The sequence below is a fragment of the Psammomys obesus genome, unplaced genomic scaffold (assembly GCF_907164565.1).
Source record: "Psammomys obesus unplaced genomic scaffold, mPsaObe1.curated_primary_1811, whole genome shotgun sequence".
Classification (NCBI taxonomy): domain Eukaryota; kingdom Metazoa; phylum Chordata; class Mammalia; order Rodentia; family Muridae; genus Psammomys; species Psammomys obesus.
In genome coordinates, this window is record NW_026587215.1 from 25,190 (window position 1) to 46,135 (window position 20,946).

General features: G+C 52.9%; 2 protein-coding genes across 2 annotated transcripts in view; both read right to left on the bottom strand.

Moving 5' to 3' along the window:
* Positions 1-1,721: 1,721 nt before the first annotated feature.
* Positions 1,722-8,700, bottom strand: LOC129673363 (apolipoprotein L2-like). The gene is made up of 4 exons (XM_055603127.1): positions 8,657-8,700; positions 5,139-5,225; positions 4,734-4,860; positions 1,722-2,768 (listed from the first exon to the last, which is right to left on the bottom strand). Exons 2-4 carry the CDS (start codon positions 5,194-5,196, stop codon positions 1,892-1,894), a joined length of 1,062 nt encoding a protein of 353 aa, XP_055459102.1. The 5' UTR covers positions 5,197-5,225; positions 8,657-8,700; the 3' UTR covers positions 1,722-1,891.
* A 3,246-nt stretch (positions 8,701-11,946) lies between these two features.
* Myh9 (myosin heavy chain 9) overlaps positions 11,947-20,946 on the bottom strand; it is an 83,435-nt gene continuing 74,435 nt past the window's right edge. Inside the window, exons 29-41 of the mRNA XM_055602932.1 lie at positions 20,818-20,922; positions 20,503-20,655; positions 20,080-20,328; positions 18,652-18,864; positions 18,334-18,546; positions 17,952-18,113; positions 16,738-16,866; positions 15,794-15,882; positions 15,589-15,712; positions 15,107-15,315; positions 14,526-14,634; positions 14,268-14,440; positions 11,947-13,386 (exon numbers count right to left, since the gene is read on the bottom strand). Of these exons, the coding sequence (XP_055458907.1) occupies positions 13,269-13,386; positions 14,268-14,440; positions 14,526-14,634; positions 15,107-15,315; positions 15,589-15,712; positions 15,794-15,882; positions 16,738-16,866; positions 17,952-18,113; positions 18,334-18,546; positions 18,652-18,864; positions 20,080-20,328; positions 20,503-20,655; positions 20,818-20,922 (2,046 nt within the window). The 3' untranslated portion in view covers positions 11,947-13,268. The remainder of the gene's footprint in view (positions 13,387-14,267; positions 14,441-14,525; positions 14,635-15,106; positions 15,316-15,588; positions 15,713-15,793; positions 15,883-16,737; positions 16,867-17,951; positions 18,114-18,333; positions 18,547-18,651; positions 18,865-20,079; positions 20,329-20,502; positions 20,656-20,817; positions 20,923-20,946) is intronic.

Sequence of the window (20,946 nt, forward strand, 5' to 3'; positions counted from 1 at the left end):
GTTGGCCAGGCTGGTCTCCAACTCAGAGATCCGCCTGCCTCTGCCTCTCAAGTGCTGGGATTACAGGTGTGTGCTACATGCCCAGCCCTATTAAACTCTTTATGCTCAGAGGAAGAACAAGCCTTTGTGGCCACCAGGCCTCTGCCCTCCCCAGTAGCCTGGTGTTTCCAAAGATGTTTTGGAACCACATGGCAGGGAGAGAGGCTGTGCTTATCCACATATCACGGCCCGCGCCCCACCAAGGCTGCTGCTTAGTGACTCTCAACCCCAGAAGTGACCACATGGGACACTACTGAAATGGCCAGAAGGGTATTCAGCATGGGTAAGCTGGGAGATGCCAGCTTGAAGACAGAGTGCCACCTTGTGGGACAGGCCTTTGTGGCGATCTCTGAAGCCACATGACCAGTAGAGTAACAATCCACAAGAGGCAAGAAAGGTGATTTGTCTCAGCACGACTAAGTAGCCAGGGTTGGTTCAAACTTCAGGAGTCTGACCCCGAAGCAGTTTATTTTAGGCATAGTTACACACAGCGCAGGTTGGTGAACACTTTCTTGGTGGTAAGAACTCAATAAAGCTTAAGACATGACTGCATCAGACTCTTTCTGTAACGTGACATCTTTCATAAAGATGGTTTCGACAGACGGACAAATTCACAGTAAGGGTCGGGGGGGCAGTGGAGGATCTGGTATGGTCTTGGGCACAAAGAAAGCACAGGAAATCACCAAACTGTTACAATTGCCTGCTTCCAACCTCATGGGCAGATAACAGGTTATCCCTTCCTTGTTGTTGAAGGAACAACCCTGATGCTAACATTCCTGGTCCCCCCACCCCCACCCCCATGCTCACCTGTGAGCGCAAGGACCTCTGTGTCTCCCGAAAGGCTGTGCTCCACACCTGAACAAGGCCATTGCCTCCTAGAAGGAATTGTGGATACAGCTGTTCGGAGGTTAGGATGAGCGTGAGTGCTCTCTAATCACAGGCCCTGAGCCATGTTCCAAGGTTTTGTTTTCCTTACCTGTGATTTTGGGATCACCAGGCTAGGAGGCCCCAGTTCCCTAGAATAGCTGGTTAATATTCATTGAACTAAAGTCTATGGAACACAAGATGGAAGAGAAAGATAAGCAGAGAGGTGGACTTGTCCACCACTCCCCAGCCCAACCCCCCACCCCAGCTGTGGCTCTGAGAAGGGGTATCTCTTAACCACAGGCTGACTGCCCTCAACACACCACAAAGTTTCACAAAGTTTCAGTTTGTTTTCACTCCCCTCTGTGCCACTCCCCAGCCCTAAACCAACCACTATTCCCAGCACTGTCTCCTGAGTGTCACTGGAATTTCACTGGTCCTCTAGGGTACCCTGGTCCCTTGACGACTGTTGTGCCCGCTCTGTCATCACCACCACCCCTGTTTCCACCACCCCTGTCATCCTAGGAAGTCTCTGCGGCTCCTCTACATACAGAACTCTCCCTCTGGCTTTCCCCATCCCCCATACTCTCTAGTCCCTTCTGGCCCCTTGTTTAAGCCTCTCATTGTTTTCTCTTTGCTCCAGTAGCTACCTGCATTGATCCTACAGTGGTCGGCCACAAAAAGGCCAAGCCCTGGCTAGAAAGGTGGCTCAGCAATTAAAAGCACTAGCTGTCCTGGTGAGGCAGCTGACAACCTCCTGTAACTCCAGCTCCAGGAGATCTGATGCCCTCTTCTGGCCTCTAAGGGCACCTACACCCAGATGCTCAGATACACACATACACATATAAATAAAACCACAACAAAGTTTTTGGAAAGAAGAAATGCCTAAGTCCTGAACACCATGGACTTAACCCCCTTTCGCAAAATGCCTCTGTCTCTATCCAAACACCTCCCTGGACTTCTACACTACTCCGGGAAAGGAAGGGTGTTACTGAGCTGAGCCTGACTGCAAACTGTCGTGGATCTGGATGAGCACTTGCAACTTCTCCTCCAGCTCCTGAGCCTGCTGCCTCAGCTCCTCAGCAGACTTTGCTTTGGCCCTCTTGTGCAGATGCTTGGACTCGTTTACAAGGTTGATCACATCTGAAATGAGGGACACACCTGCAATGGCTATACCCATGATCCAGGTTCTTCTGCTCATTGCCAGGGTGGTGCCCTGAAAGCCTTTCTTCACCTGCTTGCTGCTTTGGGCAGAGATGCTCCCCATGGTCATGAGGCGTTTGGCACTGGCTGCTAAGGCGGGGTTGGCTTTGGTGAGCTTGATGGCATAGATGCTCTGCTCAATGCATCGCAGGACTCGGTAGCAGTTCTCAGACAAGGAATAGATTTGGGATCCTGAGTGAGCCACGGCCCCTGCAACCATCTTCACTTTGGCCATGCTGGTTGACACTAGGTGGCTGGCTTCCGTTTTGGCTGATGACTCATTCACAGAGTCCACAATGCAAGTAGAGACACTAGTCACAGCTGCTGCTGCTCCCAGTCCCATCCCTGTTGCCAAGAGCACCAGACTGACCCCAGCTGTCACGGGTACCAGGGTGAGGCCAAGGAGGGTCAGGACCCCAGACACAGCACTGGTGGAGCCGGCCACCACCTTGGAGATGGTACAGTCTTTGTGAATCTTGTCAACCTTGTCTGCAAGGGCACGGAGCTTCCTGATGTGGGCCTCCAGCTCCATTTTCACCTGAGGAAACACATCCATAAACCTCTCCGTGTCCCGCAGGTCACGTTGGAGCCTATCCTGGTCTTCCACAGCCATGTTTTCTGTGAGTGAATTGAGGGCGTCCCGTAATTTACCTTCATCAGCTCTGTAATAGGTATCAAGTGATTAAGAGAGAGATAGTTTAACTAGAAATTTAGACCAATGGTAGAGTTCTTATGTAATACGTATGGGGCCCTCATTTCCATCCCCAAACAAACAAACAAACAAACAAAACAAAACAAATAAGCAGTTTGTTATAGGGCTCCATAACTTGTGGCTGCCCAGATGTCAGCATGCTTCCTTTGGCTCAGGAGGGGTTTTACAGACATACAGAATCTTTCTTTTGATGATGAACACGTGGCAATTATTAAGGGTCCTTTGTCAGTACAGGATAATGAGTAAGAAAATCAGAGGGGCTGAAGAACTGGCTCCCTAAATGAGTGTGCTTGGTGCACTTGGAGAGAACCGGAATCTGGAAAAGTCTTGTTTGTTGGTTTAAGATGCTCTTGCTCTTGCAGCTGGAAAGGTTGACTCAGCAGCTAAGAGCACTGTCTGCTCTTCCAGAGCTCGCAGGTGAGATGCCCAGTGCCCACGTGGGAGCTTACAATTGCCTGTAACTCCAGTTCTAGGAGCTCCAGTACCTTCTTCTGGCTTCTGTGGGCACCATGTCATGCAGGCATGACTCATACATATAAAATAAAAATAAATAAGTCCTTTAAAAAAAAGACTTTCTGTATGGGCAAGGATTAGCACAGTAGGTAAGGTGCTTGCCTAGCATGCATGAGGCCCTGGAGCCTAACACTGCATAAAAACATAAAAGCATAAAAGCAATACTGGAATTACACACCCGTAATTCCAGTACTTTGCAAGAGGATCAGAAGTTCAAGGTCAGCTTTGGTTATGTCTGAGTTCAAGGCCAAAGTGGAACACATCAGACCTTGTCAAACAAACACTCTAGTGTCAGGCATTTGATAAAGATGCCCTCTTACCAAGGGCATCACCGTGGCCATCAGCACATTTGTTGGGGGTGGGGAGAGCAAAGGGGAGGGGACGCTGCTGCTGAACACAGGCAAGCCGGAATGGAGCGTAAGTCACGCTTAATTTGTGGAATGTTGGCTAGTGTGTCATGAAGTGTCTTCCTTTTGCCTTTGGCTGCTGAGATACGCTCGGGAGGCCTGCCAGGACTATCTGCCTGTGGCGGGGGACATTGGCTGGAGGCTCATTGGAGCTGAAAAGCCCTGAGTGAATATTCTGAATGTGGAAGGCGCCGAAAAATGGAGTCTTCCAAGCCATGTCTTGATGCCACAGTGGAAAGTCCCATAGCGGACCTCAAGGGACAAGCCACACTGAAACACAAGGGCATGAAACAGAGCAACGAGGACCAGGGTTCGATTCTCAGCACCCACATGGCAACTCACGACTGTCTGTGACGCCAGTTCCAGGGGATCTGGCATCCTCACAGTTGTACATGCAGGAAAAACATTGATAATAAAAATAAATAAAGATAATGATAAAAATAAGCAAATCCTAAAGATAAACATAAACAAATCCTAAAAAGAATTAAAAAGAGCATGAAAAATTAAGATGTGTGCGAGGTGTGAAAAAAAAAAATCACAGTTTTATTTCATGTTGAGACTTGGATCTCATCCCCACAGTATATCACAGTTGAAAACATTTTAAAATCAGAAAAATCCAGGGTCCAAAACATTCTGTTCCCAGGCATGTCCTGGAGAGGGGACTCAGTCTTTGCCATGCGGCATGTGGTGGGGGCTCGGGTGTCATTTCTGACCCCTCAGGGACCTGGAGACTAAAGGTGTTGATCTCCAGGAGAGTGAGAAACCCCGGGTCTGCCTGAGGGACAGTGTGTGTCCCGCCTTTGGATGGCCCTCAGCTTCACTGGGAGCCTCTGGGACATTCAAGAAGCACAATTCTGGGTGTGTGTGGAGGGCACTGGTGTGTGAACAAGGACACTGGGTGGAGAGGAGACACCGGACGGTGAACGAGGCGGTACCCTCCACAGGTAGGAGAAGAGAACCCACAAACAGGACGGAAGTGCCTAACCGCAGCTGACCTGGACAGCTCAGCCTCAGCCACGAAGGCCTCCCAGGCTCCGTCTTCAGTCAGCAGCAGCCTCAGGTCTGCCCTGCTCAACGTGTGCTGCAGATACTCCTTGACTTCCTCGATGAAGTTTCTGCTCGCTACTTGGAAAGGAGAATGGGGTCAGAGGACAGAATGGAAAAGCCCAGAGTCAGCCCCCCGAGGCTGTACTGGTCCCACATGAGGAGGCAGGATGGGGAGGAGGTGAGTCCTAGCTGTACTCCCTAGGATGGGGCCAGGAAGAGACCCCTGGAGAGCTGGTGTTGGGAGAATACAGTAGTCCCCCTTGGGAGGGGACCCCCTTTCTGTCCTCAATTTCTCCACACTCAGTATGGAGGTCTAGGCCACAAGCAAGAAGCAGCCAGGGGGATGTAACTACCTGGGGTGTCCTCGCGGTCTGATGGGTCCATGGTGTCCTCGCGGTCTGATGGGTCCATGGTGTCAAATGCAGGGTCTCTGGTCCAAGCTGCAGGGAGGAGGAAACAGAGTGTGTGGTGGGGGAAGTGGGAAAGGCGGGGAAACAGCCTCAAGGAAGACAAACAGCTAAGGGCTGCAAGCCACAGCCCCTTCCACAGTGTCTGCCAAGGACCAGACGGTATCCAGAGTGTTTCTCCTCCCTGGCCTCCGCAGAAACCAGCTAGTCATTTGGCTCTAACTGTCCACCCTGAGTCCGCCTCTCCAGCCAAGGCAAAGGCCTCCTGTCCCATTAGGACCAACCCATGATGCACCTGTGGGAAATAATTGAATTTGTATACAGAAGGCAAAAGGAGGAGGGGTGTTCTGGCAGTTGTCTGAGGAAAGGAACACATGGGAGGGAATGATAGGAACGGGTGTTTACCATCTGGGATGCACAGGGATCCTTAGATATACACCTCATTAGGTGATCACACACACAGACCATGAGATGAGGAGCACAGTGGCCCCATCTTAATGTAGAAGAAGGCTAGCCACCATCCCCAGTCTTCGAAACGGTTAGAGCCAGCACATGAACCCAAACCATTCTGAGCCACGTCTCAAGCTCTGGTAACTGAGCGTGGGTCTCTTAAACATTCAACAGGATGCCCTCCGTATGCAGTGTATTGCAAATGGCTTCCCATCCACAGTGATGCTGTGTCCTTCAGGGTACAAATTCACCAGCACCCAGGGCCCTCCCAAGGCCCTCACACTCTTCGCTTCTGCAGGATCCGGCATCTAACCGGGCCTAGAATCCTGCTGCATCCTGTCTCTTTTACTGTACATGCTCTGTGCTGCCCATCTGCCAACCACTGAACCTCATGTCATAGCCAATGCTTTGTGTAAATAGTATGGTGCAAAGAACATTCTCCTTGCATAGAACTTTGCCTGCATTTCAGCTTTTTTCCCCCCTCAAGATCTGTCTAGAGCTCTGGCAAAATGGTTAAGGGTGCTTGTGGCTGAGGCTGATGGACCAGAGTTCAATCCCAGTCCCACACAGGGAAAAGAGGGAGCTGACTCCCATAAGTGGTCCTTTGGCTTACACACACACACACACACACACACTACATATATGCATATTTGAAAAATAAGTCTAGGCTGCTGTGGTGACACATGCCTTTAATCCCAGCATTCTAGAGGCAGAGGCAAGTGGATCCCTTTAAGTTTAAGGCCAGCCTGGTCTACATAGCAAGTTTCAAGCCAGCCAGGGCTACACAGTAAGAACCTATTTCCAAAAACAAAACAAAACTAAAACTAAAAAGAAAAGTAATTTAAAAAAAATAAGAAGAAACTTACTTCCTAGGCAGAAAGCTAAAGTTAAAAGCAGTTCCATTCCACCAAGGGCGGCATGGCTGAGCACTCAGTGAGAATCACTTTTTAGGGTATTTTCCAGGCGCAAAAAGGCCTGGCAGAAACAGTGAGCATCCTGCACCCGGTGAGATGAATCCTGGCACTCCCTGCCCTTTCGGTGTGTCTGTCCCTTTTCTACCTTCTCCTTCAGACTCGATCCTGCTCTGCTCTGCATGTACACTTGGTGCACTGAGGCACATTTGGTCCAGCACTCCATCCCAGGGTTAACTTCCACAGGGCTAATTTAACTTGCCTAGTTCCCCCACCACCTCTTTGGAGCTGTCACAGGCTCCTACCAGCTGCCACGACAGAAAACCCCTATTCCTGCCAGAAGCAACAAAAAGAGGAGGCCCTAGAGTTCCTAGTGTTTCTCAGTAGGTTCTCAGAAGGTTCATTAATATTCTTCACCTTCATAACCAGATAAAGACTCCTCCCTTCTTGGTTATTCTTGTTTTTTCTGTGACGACTCAGTCTCCCTGAGCAGAGAAATTGATATGCAAGGAAAGGCCCCATTCTCCATTCTTTGGCCCCTCCGTAAAGCCTTGCACTAACCTCGTTGTATGATGCAGCTGGGTGCTAATGTGGGCACGGTGGACCTCTTGACAGGGGCTGTGACTCAGTTCATAGGAAAAACAGAGGCCACACTGGGGGAAGTGGAGATGGAGTTGGCCCTGCCCTTCTCCTGGCCAGATGTGCTGCCCTGATAGGAGCCCTCTTCTCCCCAGCTGGAGCCTGAGCAGAGTCTAGCAAAGCCCTGCCTGTCCAGCAACTTCAGGGCATCCTCCTTGGGCAGGGAAGGAAGGAGTGAAGACAGCCTGCTCCTTTTAAGGAGCCCTTGATGACTTCTCAAGGTCAAGTTGAAACTCCTTTTAGTCAGCGCTCCAGTTCTCAAGCCTGCTGCGGCCCTCCCTTCCTCCCAACCATACACCTTCAATGCCAGCCTGCCTCAATGACCATGACATCTCCATGTCTTTGCCACGGCTGACCCTGTAGTGCCTGTTGTTCCTGCTCCCTCACCTTCCCGCAGTCCCCATGGCACCTGGCTCCTGATGTCTCCAGCTCCCACTACAGAGACTCCAAACCCAGCCCACAGGTGGGCAGTGGCCACTGGGGGTCAACAGCACAGGTGACCAAGCCATCTATTAAAAACACAGGTTCACAGTGGAGGCCAGCACTGGCCCATTCACGCAGAGACTGAAGCACTAAGTGTGACCTTAAAAAGCCACATTAGTGGCACAAACCTAGAATCCTGGCACTCCAGAGGCCAGGTGAAAAGATGACGAGTTTAAAGCCAGAGTAGGCTACACGGGAAGTTCCAGGCCAGTCTGGGATTCCTAGGCAGATGCTGTCTCAAAAAAACAAGAAAACAAACAAACAAAAAAGCTTTATGTTGGCCCGGAAAGCCTCTCTTCACATTCACAGTCTCTCCCCCCACACCCATGGTCTACCCAGTGAGCTTAGATTACAGAGCTGGGATGGCTCTGTGGATAATGTTTGGCAGTGTGCCCCTCCAGTCCTACAACCTTGCCTCCTTCCTATCCAGATGCCCAGAACAGCTTCTGCCTCCATCCGCCACGTAGTGATGCCAAGACTCAGAGGAGATGCTGGCCTGTGGTCAGCTGACCAGTCTAGAACCCTTGGCAACTCACCCTACTATTGGGCCCTCAGTTTCCCCCACAGAACCTGAAACAGAGTAGATGCTCAAGAAGAGGACCGAATGTTAGCTCTCTGGGCCCTTTGTACCTCAGGAGTCAGACTCTGTCCCTGTCAGACAAGATTCAAACTGAGATAGACAAACATTCTGACATATGAAACTTGTCATTCCTCATTTCTGCCTATGGTTATTTGGGGGTCATTTTTTTTTCCTCTATAATTTCCCTTCCATCAAGTCTTCCCCCTTAACCAGGTTTGACATTAATATTAACTCAACAGCTAAATAAAACTACTTCAGGGTACAGAACCAGGTAAATGCATATATGAGCAGTGAGCCAGCAGTGGTGGGGACCTTCTGATCAGAGTGTGGAAGAGAGAGAGCTGAACATGGTCCCTCAAACTGTCTTGGGTGAAGCAGCCTGGACTGGACTGCAGACTCACTTGGCAGGTTAGGGCATAGAGATCTTGAACCTCAGAAACTCCCGGACATCTGAAGATCTGCTTACACCACAGCTCAGTTTGACGGGTGACACCCAAAGCAAGTCTCCCAGGATGTCCGCAGCCAGCACAAGGACCGGCATCTCAGCCCAGATCTTTGGCAATGACAGCCCTTGGGATCCTAACTGCAAAGGAAACAACCCTGAAACTGCAGAGCGAGTCAGGCAGAATACAGCACCACCTAGTGGAGGGTGGAGGGATCGGCAGCCAAAGCACCTGGCTGCCCTGGTCACCCCCACCCCAGCACACACTGCGGGGGACCCTAGGCTCAGACAAGCTGGATGCTACACAGGATGCCCCTGAGAATGCAGGAGAGGGCAGGGCTCGTCCAACTGAGCACGTGACACTGGGTGTCACCTCAGACAAACCTGCCAAGGACTGCAAAACACAGAAAAGGGAACCACATCCCTCACCGACAGCCCTAGATGACAGCCTGGGAGGGCAGCCGTTTGCTCCCAGCCTCTGAAGCCTGCCCACCGACCTCACTCAGAGGACGGTCTCGTCTTTGTTCAGATGGGACATCACGTCTCCGAAGATATTGGCTTCAAGGTTTAGAGCTAAGTATAAAGACGACAGGATCTAAGTCGCGGTTACCAAGCTTTCGTGGTGCGACGCAGGTAACGCTGCCCTCGGTTTGATGCGTCAGACACATCGGCTGAGCGAACACAGCAGCCTTGGGATTCTGATTTCGAACAGGACGAGTAACTGACTCAAGAGGCTGGAGTTCTCAAAACTCTGCTGAGTGCTGAGGGCATGGTTGCTGAGCTCTAACCGGAGAGGATCCAGCTTCAAGTTTAGCAGTTTCCCAGATAGGAGGTGGGAGGGGCCTGGGAGCCACCCCGCTAGGCAGGTCTGCAGTAGTGCTCAGGGTGTCACCAAGGAGGGCTGGCTGATGCCACTGTCGTGTTACAGCATGGCCTGGAGAGTCCTAGCACCTGGCTGCTATAGGCAGAATGGAGGCTGCAGTGGGATGTAGCTGGTCTTGGCTACTTTGTGGATTCCTCTTTCCCCCACCTTTTATCCTCCCTGGTTTTATCCCGTCACTAGATAGGAAATGAGGATAGAGATCTCTGAATGTAATTCCTTCCCTTTCATTTCTTCTTTGAGCATGACTACTAAAAAGCTGCACCCAAGGCCCCTGAATGCCCAACAACCTCCAACCCTACCTCTCAGAGACCTAGCATTTATGTACCCTCTGAAAAGTTCCCAGAATTCTACACAATCACAGAAACTATCTGCAGCTGGCAGAAACATGTCTTTGCCAGAGCACAAGGCAACTCATAATCCACTGCTATGAACAGTAAGGAGCAGTCCCATATCCCCATACCTGAGATTAAAACAAAAACGTCAGAATTTTCACTACCATGGGATGATGATAGAGCCTCTAAACTAAGAACCTAGTATTCCTTGTGTGGACTTTAAAGTGAATGCCAACTGCCCTTTTAACAGGCACACAAGAGAGGCTGGCAAGATGGCTCAGTGAGAGAAGACGTACACACACACAGATGGAGCAGTGGAGACCGACAAACAGAGACAGAGAGTCTAATTTTTTTAAGTTTTCAGGGCCTACAAAGATGGCTCAGTGGCTTCAAGTACTTGTCTTGCAGAGGGCTGGCATGCAATTCCCAGCACCCACATGGCGGCTGACAACCATGTGACTCCAGATCCAGGGGCAATCTGATGCCTTCTTCCGACCACCGTGGCACCAGACATGCAAGCGAAACACAAGCATGCCCAAGACAAATCATTCATACATACACGTACAACATCATTTTTTTTTTTTTTCGAGATAAGGTTTCTCTGTGTAGCCTTGGCTGTCCTGGACTTTGTAGACCAGGCTGGCCTCAAACTCAGAGCAGTGCCTGCCTCTGCCTCTCTGAGTGCTGGGATTAAAGGATATTTTATCTTTTAAAAAAAAATTCTTTTTTTGAAGCAGGCCGCGTGAAGACAAAACAGATACTGGAATGGCGCTGCTACAAGCCACAGAATATGTGGACCAACCAGACTCTCCCTGGAGCCGACACCTTGGCTTTGAACTTGAGAGCAGCTCTGTTGTAAGCTACCTGGCACGAGATAATGCTATGGTAACCCCAGGAAAGGAAGAACCAACATGGGCTATTCTGGGAGTACAACTTCCCACTTCGTCCAGCCTGGACACCCTTGAAGGTCCCACCTGAACCCTCTGGAGGGCTGGCGGCACCCTCCGCCATGGTTAAGAACGTACACTCTCAGAGGGCAGGAGAGAGTGCTCGAGAGGCTAAGAGTACCGGAGAACACCGAGGTTCTATTCGCAATCGAACAGCACACAGCTGCCATGAACTCCAGTGTCAGGGAATCTGATGATCTCTTCTGACCTCCATGAAGACCAGCTACATACGTGGTAAACAGATACACATGCAGGCAATAAAATTCATACAATAAAATTAAAAACAAAACAAAAAAAAAAGGTTATGTCAGATGTGTGGCCAGGCTGGGGCTCCACACAGAGCTGCTGGCTCAGCCAGGCCAGCTCTCACCCGCCAAAAACTTCCTTCACAGAACTTGACAGGCGAAATCAACACTCCACTCACAGTGGAGGGTTGGAGAGCTGATCTTGTGAACAAGCATGAAGCCCAAGATTCCAAGCCCAATGCTGCAAATAAATACAAATAACAAGTAAAGGCAGAACATGAAGAGCTGCGTTTAGTAACGAGCCGGTGACTTGTGAAAATAGCAGGGAGGAGCGTAAAAAGCCTCTTGTAAATCCAGCAGGATCCAGGCTGCTCTTGGGCGTGGCCATCAGAACTCGATGGTCTGAGGGAGTGTCTCCCAGGCTTTCCCGTTTCTCCACGGCGGCACTGTTGATCTGACACATTCTGGGTTCTTATAGCTTTCTTTCCTGTAGCATGGATACTGAGTGCTGGGCGCACAGCACTCCTCCCTGGAGACTTCTGCTCGCCACCCACTCCTCCCCCTTTCTGCCTCTAGAGCTGCAGCACCTCAGTCCAGAATCTCGGTGACCCTGGCATGTGGAAGGAGAGGGGTGCCTGAGCCAGCCCAGGCCCATGGCTGCCCAGCCTCTTAGCCCGTGTGGAGGGTGGTCGCCCCTGATGTCTAGGGCTGTGAGCCCCTGACGCTGCCTGGGATTTCTCAGAGCCCTCTTGGTCAAATTGCTAACTAAACAGGCCCAACTGCGGCTGGCCCAGCCCTTCCAGGCCCTCTTCTGCTGTGGACAGACACCCAGACACCAGAGAGAAGGACATAGTACTTTTTATTGTGACGCTCAGTGGAAACATCTGTAAACCAGCTTACTGTGGTGGTGACAGCTGCGACACATGCTAAGGCACTTTTATTATATAAAAAAAGGGGTGTGAGTCCCACTCACTCCTTTGTGGCAGCAACTGGAACCTGAATTCAGAGCTTTTCTGGCATATGTAACTTCATGATTTGAATGTTTTGTTTTTCCTTTAAAAAAAAAAAGAGCCTTCTTGCCATAAGGGAGTCTAAATGCAAATACAGCATTTACAAAACAGTGAGGCGCACAGGGAAATTCAGTGACCAGTGTAGACCGTTGTGGGACAGGCTACTCTTTTCTAAACATGGTTCCATGGCAAAGGCAGCATAAACACCCAGAACTGTAGCACTTACTACAAGAAGGGGGAAAAAAAAAAAAAAAAGAAACCTTTTTTCTCTCTCTCAAAAGCATCCATGTAGAAGGCAGCTCTGAAGCTGTGGAGTGGGCTGCGCAGCTCAGCCACCCTCGGCCCCAGTCCTAGGAGAGGCACAAGAGCACACAGTGGGCCCAGCCCTTTGCTATTCTGGCTGCCAGGCCTGCGAGTCCCTTAACCATTAAATACATTTGGTCCCCTAGAGTGCTGGGAGAAGCCACCGGAGGACTGTTGGCCTTTCCAGAGTGGCCCTGATGCCCTGTCTGGTTTGCTTCGGTGCCAGGGCAGTCTGCCCTCGGCAGGGGAGGGGCACTGCACTGAGACATTTTGCAGAAGGAGCACAGGCACCAGTGATACATAGAAGGGAGTGGGGGAGTTCCCAGAGCACCCCATGCTCTGCACCCAGCACAGAGGCGCAAGCCCTAAACTGCTCCTTCTGGACCAGGAAAGGCCCAGGGAAGGGGGCCACAGGGCAGGCGTGAGGTCACCATGTGTGATTGCCAACAGCAGAGGAAGGAGTGGGGAGAACTGGCAGCAAAGGTAGGGGAAGTAGACGGTACTTCTAGAGCGCCTGAGCTATCAAAATCTTTATCTGACGAAAAAAATAGATTCATAGAAAACTCTCGTGCCCGCTCCCATGGCCGTCCTCTTTGCCCACCAGCTGTGTTTTTTTCAGCAAGTGGGGTAAGACCTCGCCGGTCATCCGGCTTGAGCCAGCCTGAACTCTTTGGTATCAGATTCTTGAAGGGTATGGAGGACTGAAAGGGCTGCAGCAGAGGAAGCCAATGCCCTCAGTAAGGCGTGGGAGGAGGGGGTATGGTCAGAGCAGTTTCGAGGTGGGAATGTGGAGGGCTGGGGAGGGGAGGTGGAACCGTCTGTCCATCTGTCTTGAGCATCAGGAGAAGATCCTATTCAGCTGCCTTGGCCTCAGCCCCATCTGCTTTACCGTCGACCTCCTCATCTGAGCAGTCGCCAGTGCCTTTCCGGACAATCCGGCGGCTCACGACAAATGGCAGGTCCCCACGCCTGTGGACAGAGACAGAGGATCAGTAAGGCCAGCTAAGGAGGGATGGGCAGCCCAGTATGTAGATTTTAGAGGGACCAAGGCCAGGACGACCTCTGCCAGGGGAAGTGAGCCATCGGAGCAATGGCAAGCTTCCACCTCCCAGTTGTCTTTACTGCACACCACCAGCAGGGGGCAAGTGAGCGGAGGCAGGTGGAGCTGTCTTCTGCAGCAGGCCGGTGCTCAAGCCTCAAACAGGCAGAGTGAGTTCCGAGCAGCTCAGGGGCAGAACACATGGCCCCCAAGTTCCATCCCAGCGACATAAAACAAAACAAGTGGACTCAGAAGCTCAAGGAACAACTGTTCACACAGAAGTTGGGGGCAATCATGTTAATAAACACAAATGGAATTCTCAGTGAAGTCTTACTGTCATGCTTCCGAAAGAGTCCCTCTGATTGGAGGATGAACAGCGACTCTGACTCTCTAAGATCTGCTGCCGTCGGCGAGGCTCTAACACTAACAGGACCTAGTTTCCCTTCATGCCGGATAGTGATGCCACCATTCCCTCTTGGACATCTCCTGGGGGTGCAGGCTCAGGCCACAAGGCCTCTTGCAGCCATTTCAAAAACCCCAGCATGGAAACACCCCCACAGGGCTTGGAGCTGCAAGATGGGACTAATAAAATAGGCTGGAAATGAACTGCCAAGAATCTGCATTTCATTCAAGAGCCTGGCTAAGTCCCAGCGGGAAGGAGACCCTGAAAGGGCACGCTAGGCTGGGCGCCCTCTGCATCTGTCCTTTGCCCCTCCGCCTTGCCCACTGGCTCTAGAAGGAAATGACTTTCTGCCATGTGCTCACAACTAGCCTGACAAGAATAAGGTGAGGGGATAGGAGGCTGGCTCACCTCAATTTGTTCTTCAGGGAGCTGACCTCCCTGTTCATGGCATCCGCTGTCTCTGTGGCATCCTCCAGCTCACGCTGCAGCTTCCGGCGTGAGGCGTTGGCCCTCTGGGCCTCCTCTTCAGCCTCCTCTAGCTGCCGCTTAAGCTGCTTCAGGCGGGTGGACGCCTTGTCGGCCTGCAGAGACAGGTGGCCAGGGGCCCTGGTGAGAAGCTCTGAGAGCGCAGCCCACCCGGAACCGGGAATCTGCCTGAGCACACACCTGGTCCTTGAACTGCTCCGCATTCCTCCGCTCGTCTTCCACCTGCAGCAGCACATCCTTCAGCCTCTTCTCGGTCCGGCGCACCTGCTTGGAGGCTGCCTGGCGCTCCCTGGATAGGACAGAAATGGTGACTGAAATAGTGACCTCCCACAGATAGCACAGGCGGCAAGATGGCAGCTGGAACCTCCAATCCCTGGGGCCACACGGAGGCCTGGAGGCTGGGGTGATCAGTCTTTTCGGGACACCCAGGAGCTGCCGTCTCGGGATGGGACCTGGGCTGACCCATGAGGCCAGTGATCCAGGAAGCCGGTCTGTGGAGAAACCTACTGAGGCTTGGGACCCAGAATGATCCTACCACCTCCCAGTCTTAGTTCTGCTGAGCCCAGAGACAACTAGACAGGCTCTCTCACTAGAACCAGCTCTCACAGACCCCAGTTCTGGGTGTGAGCCACTGGTTTCCATTCAGATGCCACATACTTCTCAGCAAATGAAGGTGGCTTGTGGGGCCTGGAAGACAGAGCTGGCTCCTGACCCAGCCTGAGTGGACAGGAAGACCCCCATTGTGCTGGTGGGCCACTTACTTGGTCTCGTTGTCCAGTTGTTCCTCCAGCTGTGCAATCTTGGCCTCCAAGGCAGCAATGGAGGCTTTGTATTTGGACTTGACAGCACTCTCCATTTCCTGAAGCTTGGCCCTGAGCTCCTTGTTCTGGCGTTCTAGCTGCTGCCGCGCGTTCTCGTTCTTCTGCGCGTGGCTGCGCTCCAGGTTCAGGTCGGTGTTTATTTGGTCGATCTGCGGGAAGGGAGCACGGTGACCTCCAGGGAGCCGGATCCCAGCTGCAGGGGCATGCAGGGGCCCACCAAACATCCCAGTTCTCTAGGGAGAGGCCTTGCCCGTGAATAGGACCCAGAAGATCCCTGAGACCTAGCCTTGAAGGCGCAGGCCTTCACAGGGTCAGAAGCAATCCGAGCGCAGTGGGCGCTCGTCCTGTGTCTGCCCGCCATGGCCTGCCTGCACGCTGTCTGGGGCCCAGCGTGCATGGCCGGCTGCCATCCTGGGGCTCACCTGCAGGTTGGCCTTCTTCAGCCGGTCGTTGATCAGCTCCGTGTTGCCCTGTTCCTCCTCCAGCTCCTCCTCCAGCTGGGCAATGCGGGCCTCTAGTCGCCGCTTCTCCTCCAATGCTAGGGCCCTGGGGAGGACACGGGGAAGTGAGTGCTTGGACAAGCGGAGAGGTCCTCCCTGCACCCCGGGCCTTCTCCGTCTGGCTCACCCTTTGCCACTGCTGTTGGCGATCTCGTCAGCCAGCTCATCCCGCTCCTGTTGGGCCTGGCGCTTGGCACGCTCGGCAGCTGCCAGTTCCTGCCACAAGGACCCCAGAACATGATGCACTGTGACCAACACAGCCTTCAACGGCAGCAGCCCACACATATCCTCTCTGGTCCCTAAGCACATGCCTGTTCCTCCATGAAGCCCTTTCCCAGGGACTTCTCCAGCTCACAGGGTCAGCTCCACCCCGGGGCATATTTAGGCATGTTGGAGTCAAGCCAGGAGCCAGGGCTAGAAACAGGAAACACCTAGGCCTAACAGAGAGGACAGTGCGAACAGGTCTGCAGCGCTGGTCCCTCTGCAAATGGTCAGATGCTGTGCTTTATGAAGCAGGCTTGAGTCCAGCTGAGGGTCCAGGATTCTGTGCCCTGTCCCCCAAGGGCAGCAGAAGGGCTGTGGTAGCCTTGAGAATGCCATGCATGATGGTGATAATGGAGGGAGCCACGCCAGACCCAGCAGAAGAGCCGTGCCAGAGCAGAAGGTCGTACTGAGCATTTCAGACGCCACCCCTCCCCACCACGTGCTCCACGTGTCACCAAAACAGCAGCCCAGGGGACACTCAGGCCCCACCTTGCCCGGCGCAATCTATAGAAACACATAATCAATCCAGCATCGATTTGTGAAGCAGATGGGGGACGGCAAGAGACACACACATTCAAGTAAGAGGTGGGGTCTGTTGCCAAGTTCTCGAGGGCTGAATCTCATCCTCTTCCCCCATTGCAGACGCACACGTGCACAATCCTACACGCCGCCACGTGCTGCGGTGTGCAGCTGCAGGGTGAAACTCTAGAGGGACCCTTCCTGGAGTTTCTTTCTGCCCTTCCCCTCCTTGCTGACCCCTGCTGACAGGAAAAGGGCCCCGGCCTGCCGCCTCTGCCCTGCGCCCACCTCCTGCAGCTGGATCATTTCGGCCTCCATGCTCTTGAGCTTCTTCTCATTCTCCTTGGCCTGCGCCAGGATCTCCTCTCGGGAGGCCCGTGTGTCATCCAGCTCCCGCATGCAGTCCTTCATCTGGGCCTGTGTGAAGGAGAGGCTGGCATTGCACCTGCTTCCCACATGCTCAGGCCCTCTACCCCTTAGGGACCACGTCCCTAACAGGGACCTGCTCTAAGCCTCGCACCATTTTAGCCAGCCTCTTTGTAAACGGGGAGGAATGCAACCAGAGGCAAGTGGCTCTGCACCCGTGTCTTCCTGTCTGGATTTACACAGTGTCTCTTGACAGCACACGCCCCTGGATAGAGGGCCAGCTCTGCTCTTCGTTTTATAACTTCCTGCTGACTTAAAGCTGATGCCAGCGGAACCACCCACTGGCAGCCATGACTCAAGTCAGAGACCAGGTGTCCCTGACTATACAGGTCAGTGACATACACTCAGGGACAAGACAGTAAGCCTGCTTCCTGCTGGGCTAGGCAACACGGCAGAAAACTCGGTCCTCTCTGCCATCTTTCTGCGGTCTGTTCCCAATCTGAAGATCCTCTGTAACCCCTTTTCTTCCTCAGACAAACCTCTCACAGTGGCACTCACAGAGGCAGAGTTTGACTCCTGTTACACGCGGTTCTGGAAAATGCCATCCAAAAGCTCACATTCTGTGCCTCACAACCCTGCCCATGTGATACTTAATTTACTGCTGGTGGGCATGATGGGCCATTCAAGAGCTTTGGTTTCTCCAGGAAAGGTTTCTCTGTGTAACTGTGGCTGTCCTGGAGCTCACTCTGTAGACTAGACTGGCTTCGAACTCACGGAGACCCACCTGCCTCTGGGATTAGAGGCATGCATGTGCCACCACCACCCAGCTGAAGAGCTATCCTTATTGTTAGTCTTTAATCACTGGTTAGTGAAAAGTCCCAAGTATATGGCCCATACACTGAGCCATTTCTTAGAAGCATCAGCTTAGACAGTCCGTTGCTAAAACTGCCAGTAGCTGGTTTCTTCTGGAAGCCTGAGTTTAAGTGGCCACCACCCCTGCTTCTTCTGTATGTCCATCTACCTTCTCCTTGGTTTAAGGCACTCAGCCCCCTCTTGTCAGACAGGCTCACAGTGGAGCAGGCCCACCCTGCTTCCCAGCCTCTACCAAACTCTGTGGCCAGCCAGGTCTGCCTGACCTGGAGCTTCCGCAGCTGTTTGATGGCTTCCTCCCGGTTCTTATTGGCTGTGTCGATGTGTGCCTCCAGATCCTTCAGATCCATTTCTAGTTTCTTGCGTGCTGCCATGGCCATTGAGCGCTGTTTCCTCTCATCCTCCAGCTCTGCCTCCATCTCCCGGACCTGAGGAACACCAGCAGCTCAGGAGGCGGAGCTCATTCTTAGAGCTCACTGCCAAGCGCTGAGCCCAGATGAGCCCAGGCCAGTTCAGGGGTATCCGTGGGGCCACCAGGGGCAAAGCACAAAGTAAGTCGCTGAGCCCTGACACAGAGAACTGAGAAGCGAGGCAGTGGCAGGGTGGTCCAGGAGCCCCTCCCAGGCCCAGGTGTCTCCGAACACGCACCTGTCTGACCAGCTGCTTCTTCTTCTCCTCGCTCTGTTCGTCCCGGCCCTGCAAGTCCCGTTCAAACTGGGCCTTCATGGCCTGCAGGTTGACCTCCAGGCGCAGCTTGGCATCCTCTGTGGCCTGAAGCTCATCCTCCAGCTCTTCCAGCTGGGTCTTCATCTCCTCCACCTGCTGCTCTAAAGCCCTCTTGGACTTCTCCAGCTCATGGACCTAGCAGAGAGCCCCAGTCAATGACAGGCACACAAAGCAGGCAAGGGGCCCTGAACTCAGACACACCCTGGCTCTCCTGAGCCCCGCACCCTAGCCCAGACTCACACTCTTGCCCACGTCATCCTTGGAGCTCATGAGGTCCTCCATCTCCGTGCGGAACTGCTTGTTAAGCCGTTCCAGCTCTGCCTTCTGCTCCATGGCCTCCTCCAGCGCCCGGGCCAAAGACAGTGCCTTTGTCTCCTTCTCTCGGGCCTCAGCCTCAGCTCGGTCGCGCTCCTCTGCGTACTTGGCAGAGATGGTCTTCTCCTCGGCCAGGAGCTGGGGAAAGAGGTCTTACTGTGAGGTTGAGACTAAAGACCACTGGGGTCCCATAGCCAAGCCCATGACAAAACAGGCCAAAGGCTGCTGCCCAGGGACTAGCTGGCTCCCAGGGTGCCCTGGCAGAGGAAGGCAAGGACTTCTCTAGCACTGTACTTTGATCTTTACTGGTTGGATTTTCAAAGATGGATCTTCAACTGTGTGTGTGCAGGTGCCAGTAGAAGCCAAGAGAGTGTGTCGGGTTCCAGAGCTACAGTTCAGGTGTTTGAGCTGCCTGGCTTAGGTGCTAGGAATCTCTTGAACTGGGGTCTTCTAGAAGAGCAGTAACTGTTCTTATCAGGTGACCATCTAGCTTGGCAACTCCTCTGCTTAAGTTTATGATGTGTGTTCCACGGTTCCCCATCCCCAAATCACCACCCACCCTGAACCTGGCAAAGCCTTGATGCTCAAAAAGAGCAGGTTGACCAGATTCTTGAAAAGATGCGGGCCTAGCTGCTTAAGAGCTAAAATCCCATGCGTGGGCCTCCTCCAAAGATGGCTGCATCGCCTGCGCTAGTACTGTGTGAACCCGCCCTCACCATCCCTCGCCTTCCAGCCTTCCTAGTCCCTTAGCCCCATTCTTCACCTGCTCCAGGGATTGGGCCCTTTTATGAAAAAGGCCAGAAAGGTTGTACTGAAAGGTCGCACATTACTGAGAGGTTGTAGGCTGTACAGACTCTTGTAGCAGCCAGCCGGCTCTGCCACTGTATCACAGAGAGCCAGGGCAGCATGGAAATGAGTGTGGCTATGTATAGCGAAACTTACATATATACTTAAAAAAAAATGGGGACAGTGAGATGCCTCGGCAGGTAAATGTCAAGCCTGTTGACAGAAGATGGACTTGTGCAAATTGTCCTCTGGCCTCTATACATGCACTGTGGTACATGCATGCATACACACACACCAAATAACTACAGGTAAAATAAATACAAGTTTCAAAACTTGGTGGGCACTGGATTTGTCTCTCTTGCGTTGACCCTGTTATTCCATCTGGCCCTAGTGTCTTCATCTCCATCATGGAAGGAGGACTGCCAAGTCTAAAACCTGCTCCTGAATCCTCTTCTGGTTACTTCCTCCACAGGCCCCTCACCGAGCTGCAGACTGGGAGCCTGGGCGTGCCCACCCCACCCTGCTGCCTAGGGGAGAGGATGTGAGGAACTGGAGGGGAGGCCACACCTGGTCAAACTTCTTCTGCTTCTTCTCCAGGTTGGAGACGCTCTGCCGCTGGTGGTCCAGGTCCACCAGCAGGTCGTCCAGCTCCTGCTGCAGCCGTGTCTTGGTCTTCTCCAGCTTATCGTAGGCAGCCACCTTCTCCTCATGCCGCTGACTCAGGCCTTCCAGGTCCTTCTGGAGCCTCCGCTTTGCCTCCTCTGCAGTCTCTAGGCACCCTACGCCATCCTCCATCTTCTTCTTCATGTCGGTTACCTGGGCAGGACAGGGAGGTTAAGCAAACATATACACACTGGCCCCCAGTCTGGACACATCTTTCTCCAGGACAATGGGGGAGACAAACCTGCTGCACCCTGAAGGGGGAACAAGGGGTCCAAGCCAGTTTTAGACCCGTCTTACTCACTTCCCAAGAGGGAGAGGGCATCGCACCTGGGCATGGAGGGTGGCGATCTGCTTCTCCAGGTTGCGCTTGGCCTCCTCTTCCTCCTCCAGCTGCTCTCTGAAGGAGTTCTTCTCATCCTCCATCTGCTTGAGCTTCGTGCTCAGGCTCAGCTTCTGCCGGTTCTCCTCCTGCAGCAGCTCCTACTCAGAGGACAGAGGGGCTGCTCAGGAGGTGCAGCGCCACAGCCTTGAGCATCCCACAACCCCGACACAGGGTGAGGAAGGGATCCGTGACTGCAACCAAGAAGCACAGGTGTGGCAGCTAAGGCTCTTGTGACTCTAGGCTCCTGACACTGTCCTCACCTGTGTGTCCTGAAGCTGGGACTCCAGCGCAGAGAAGTCCTTCGTAAGCTTGCTGGACTTGCTGTCGGACTGGTTAAGGAGATTGGTCACACTGTCCAGTTCAACCTGGGCAGGGAAGAGAGAGGCAGT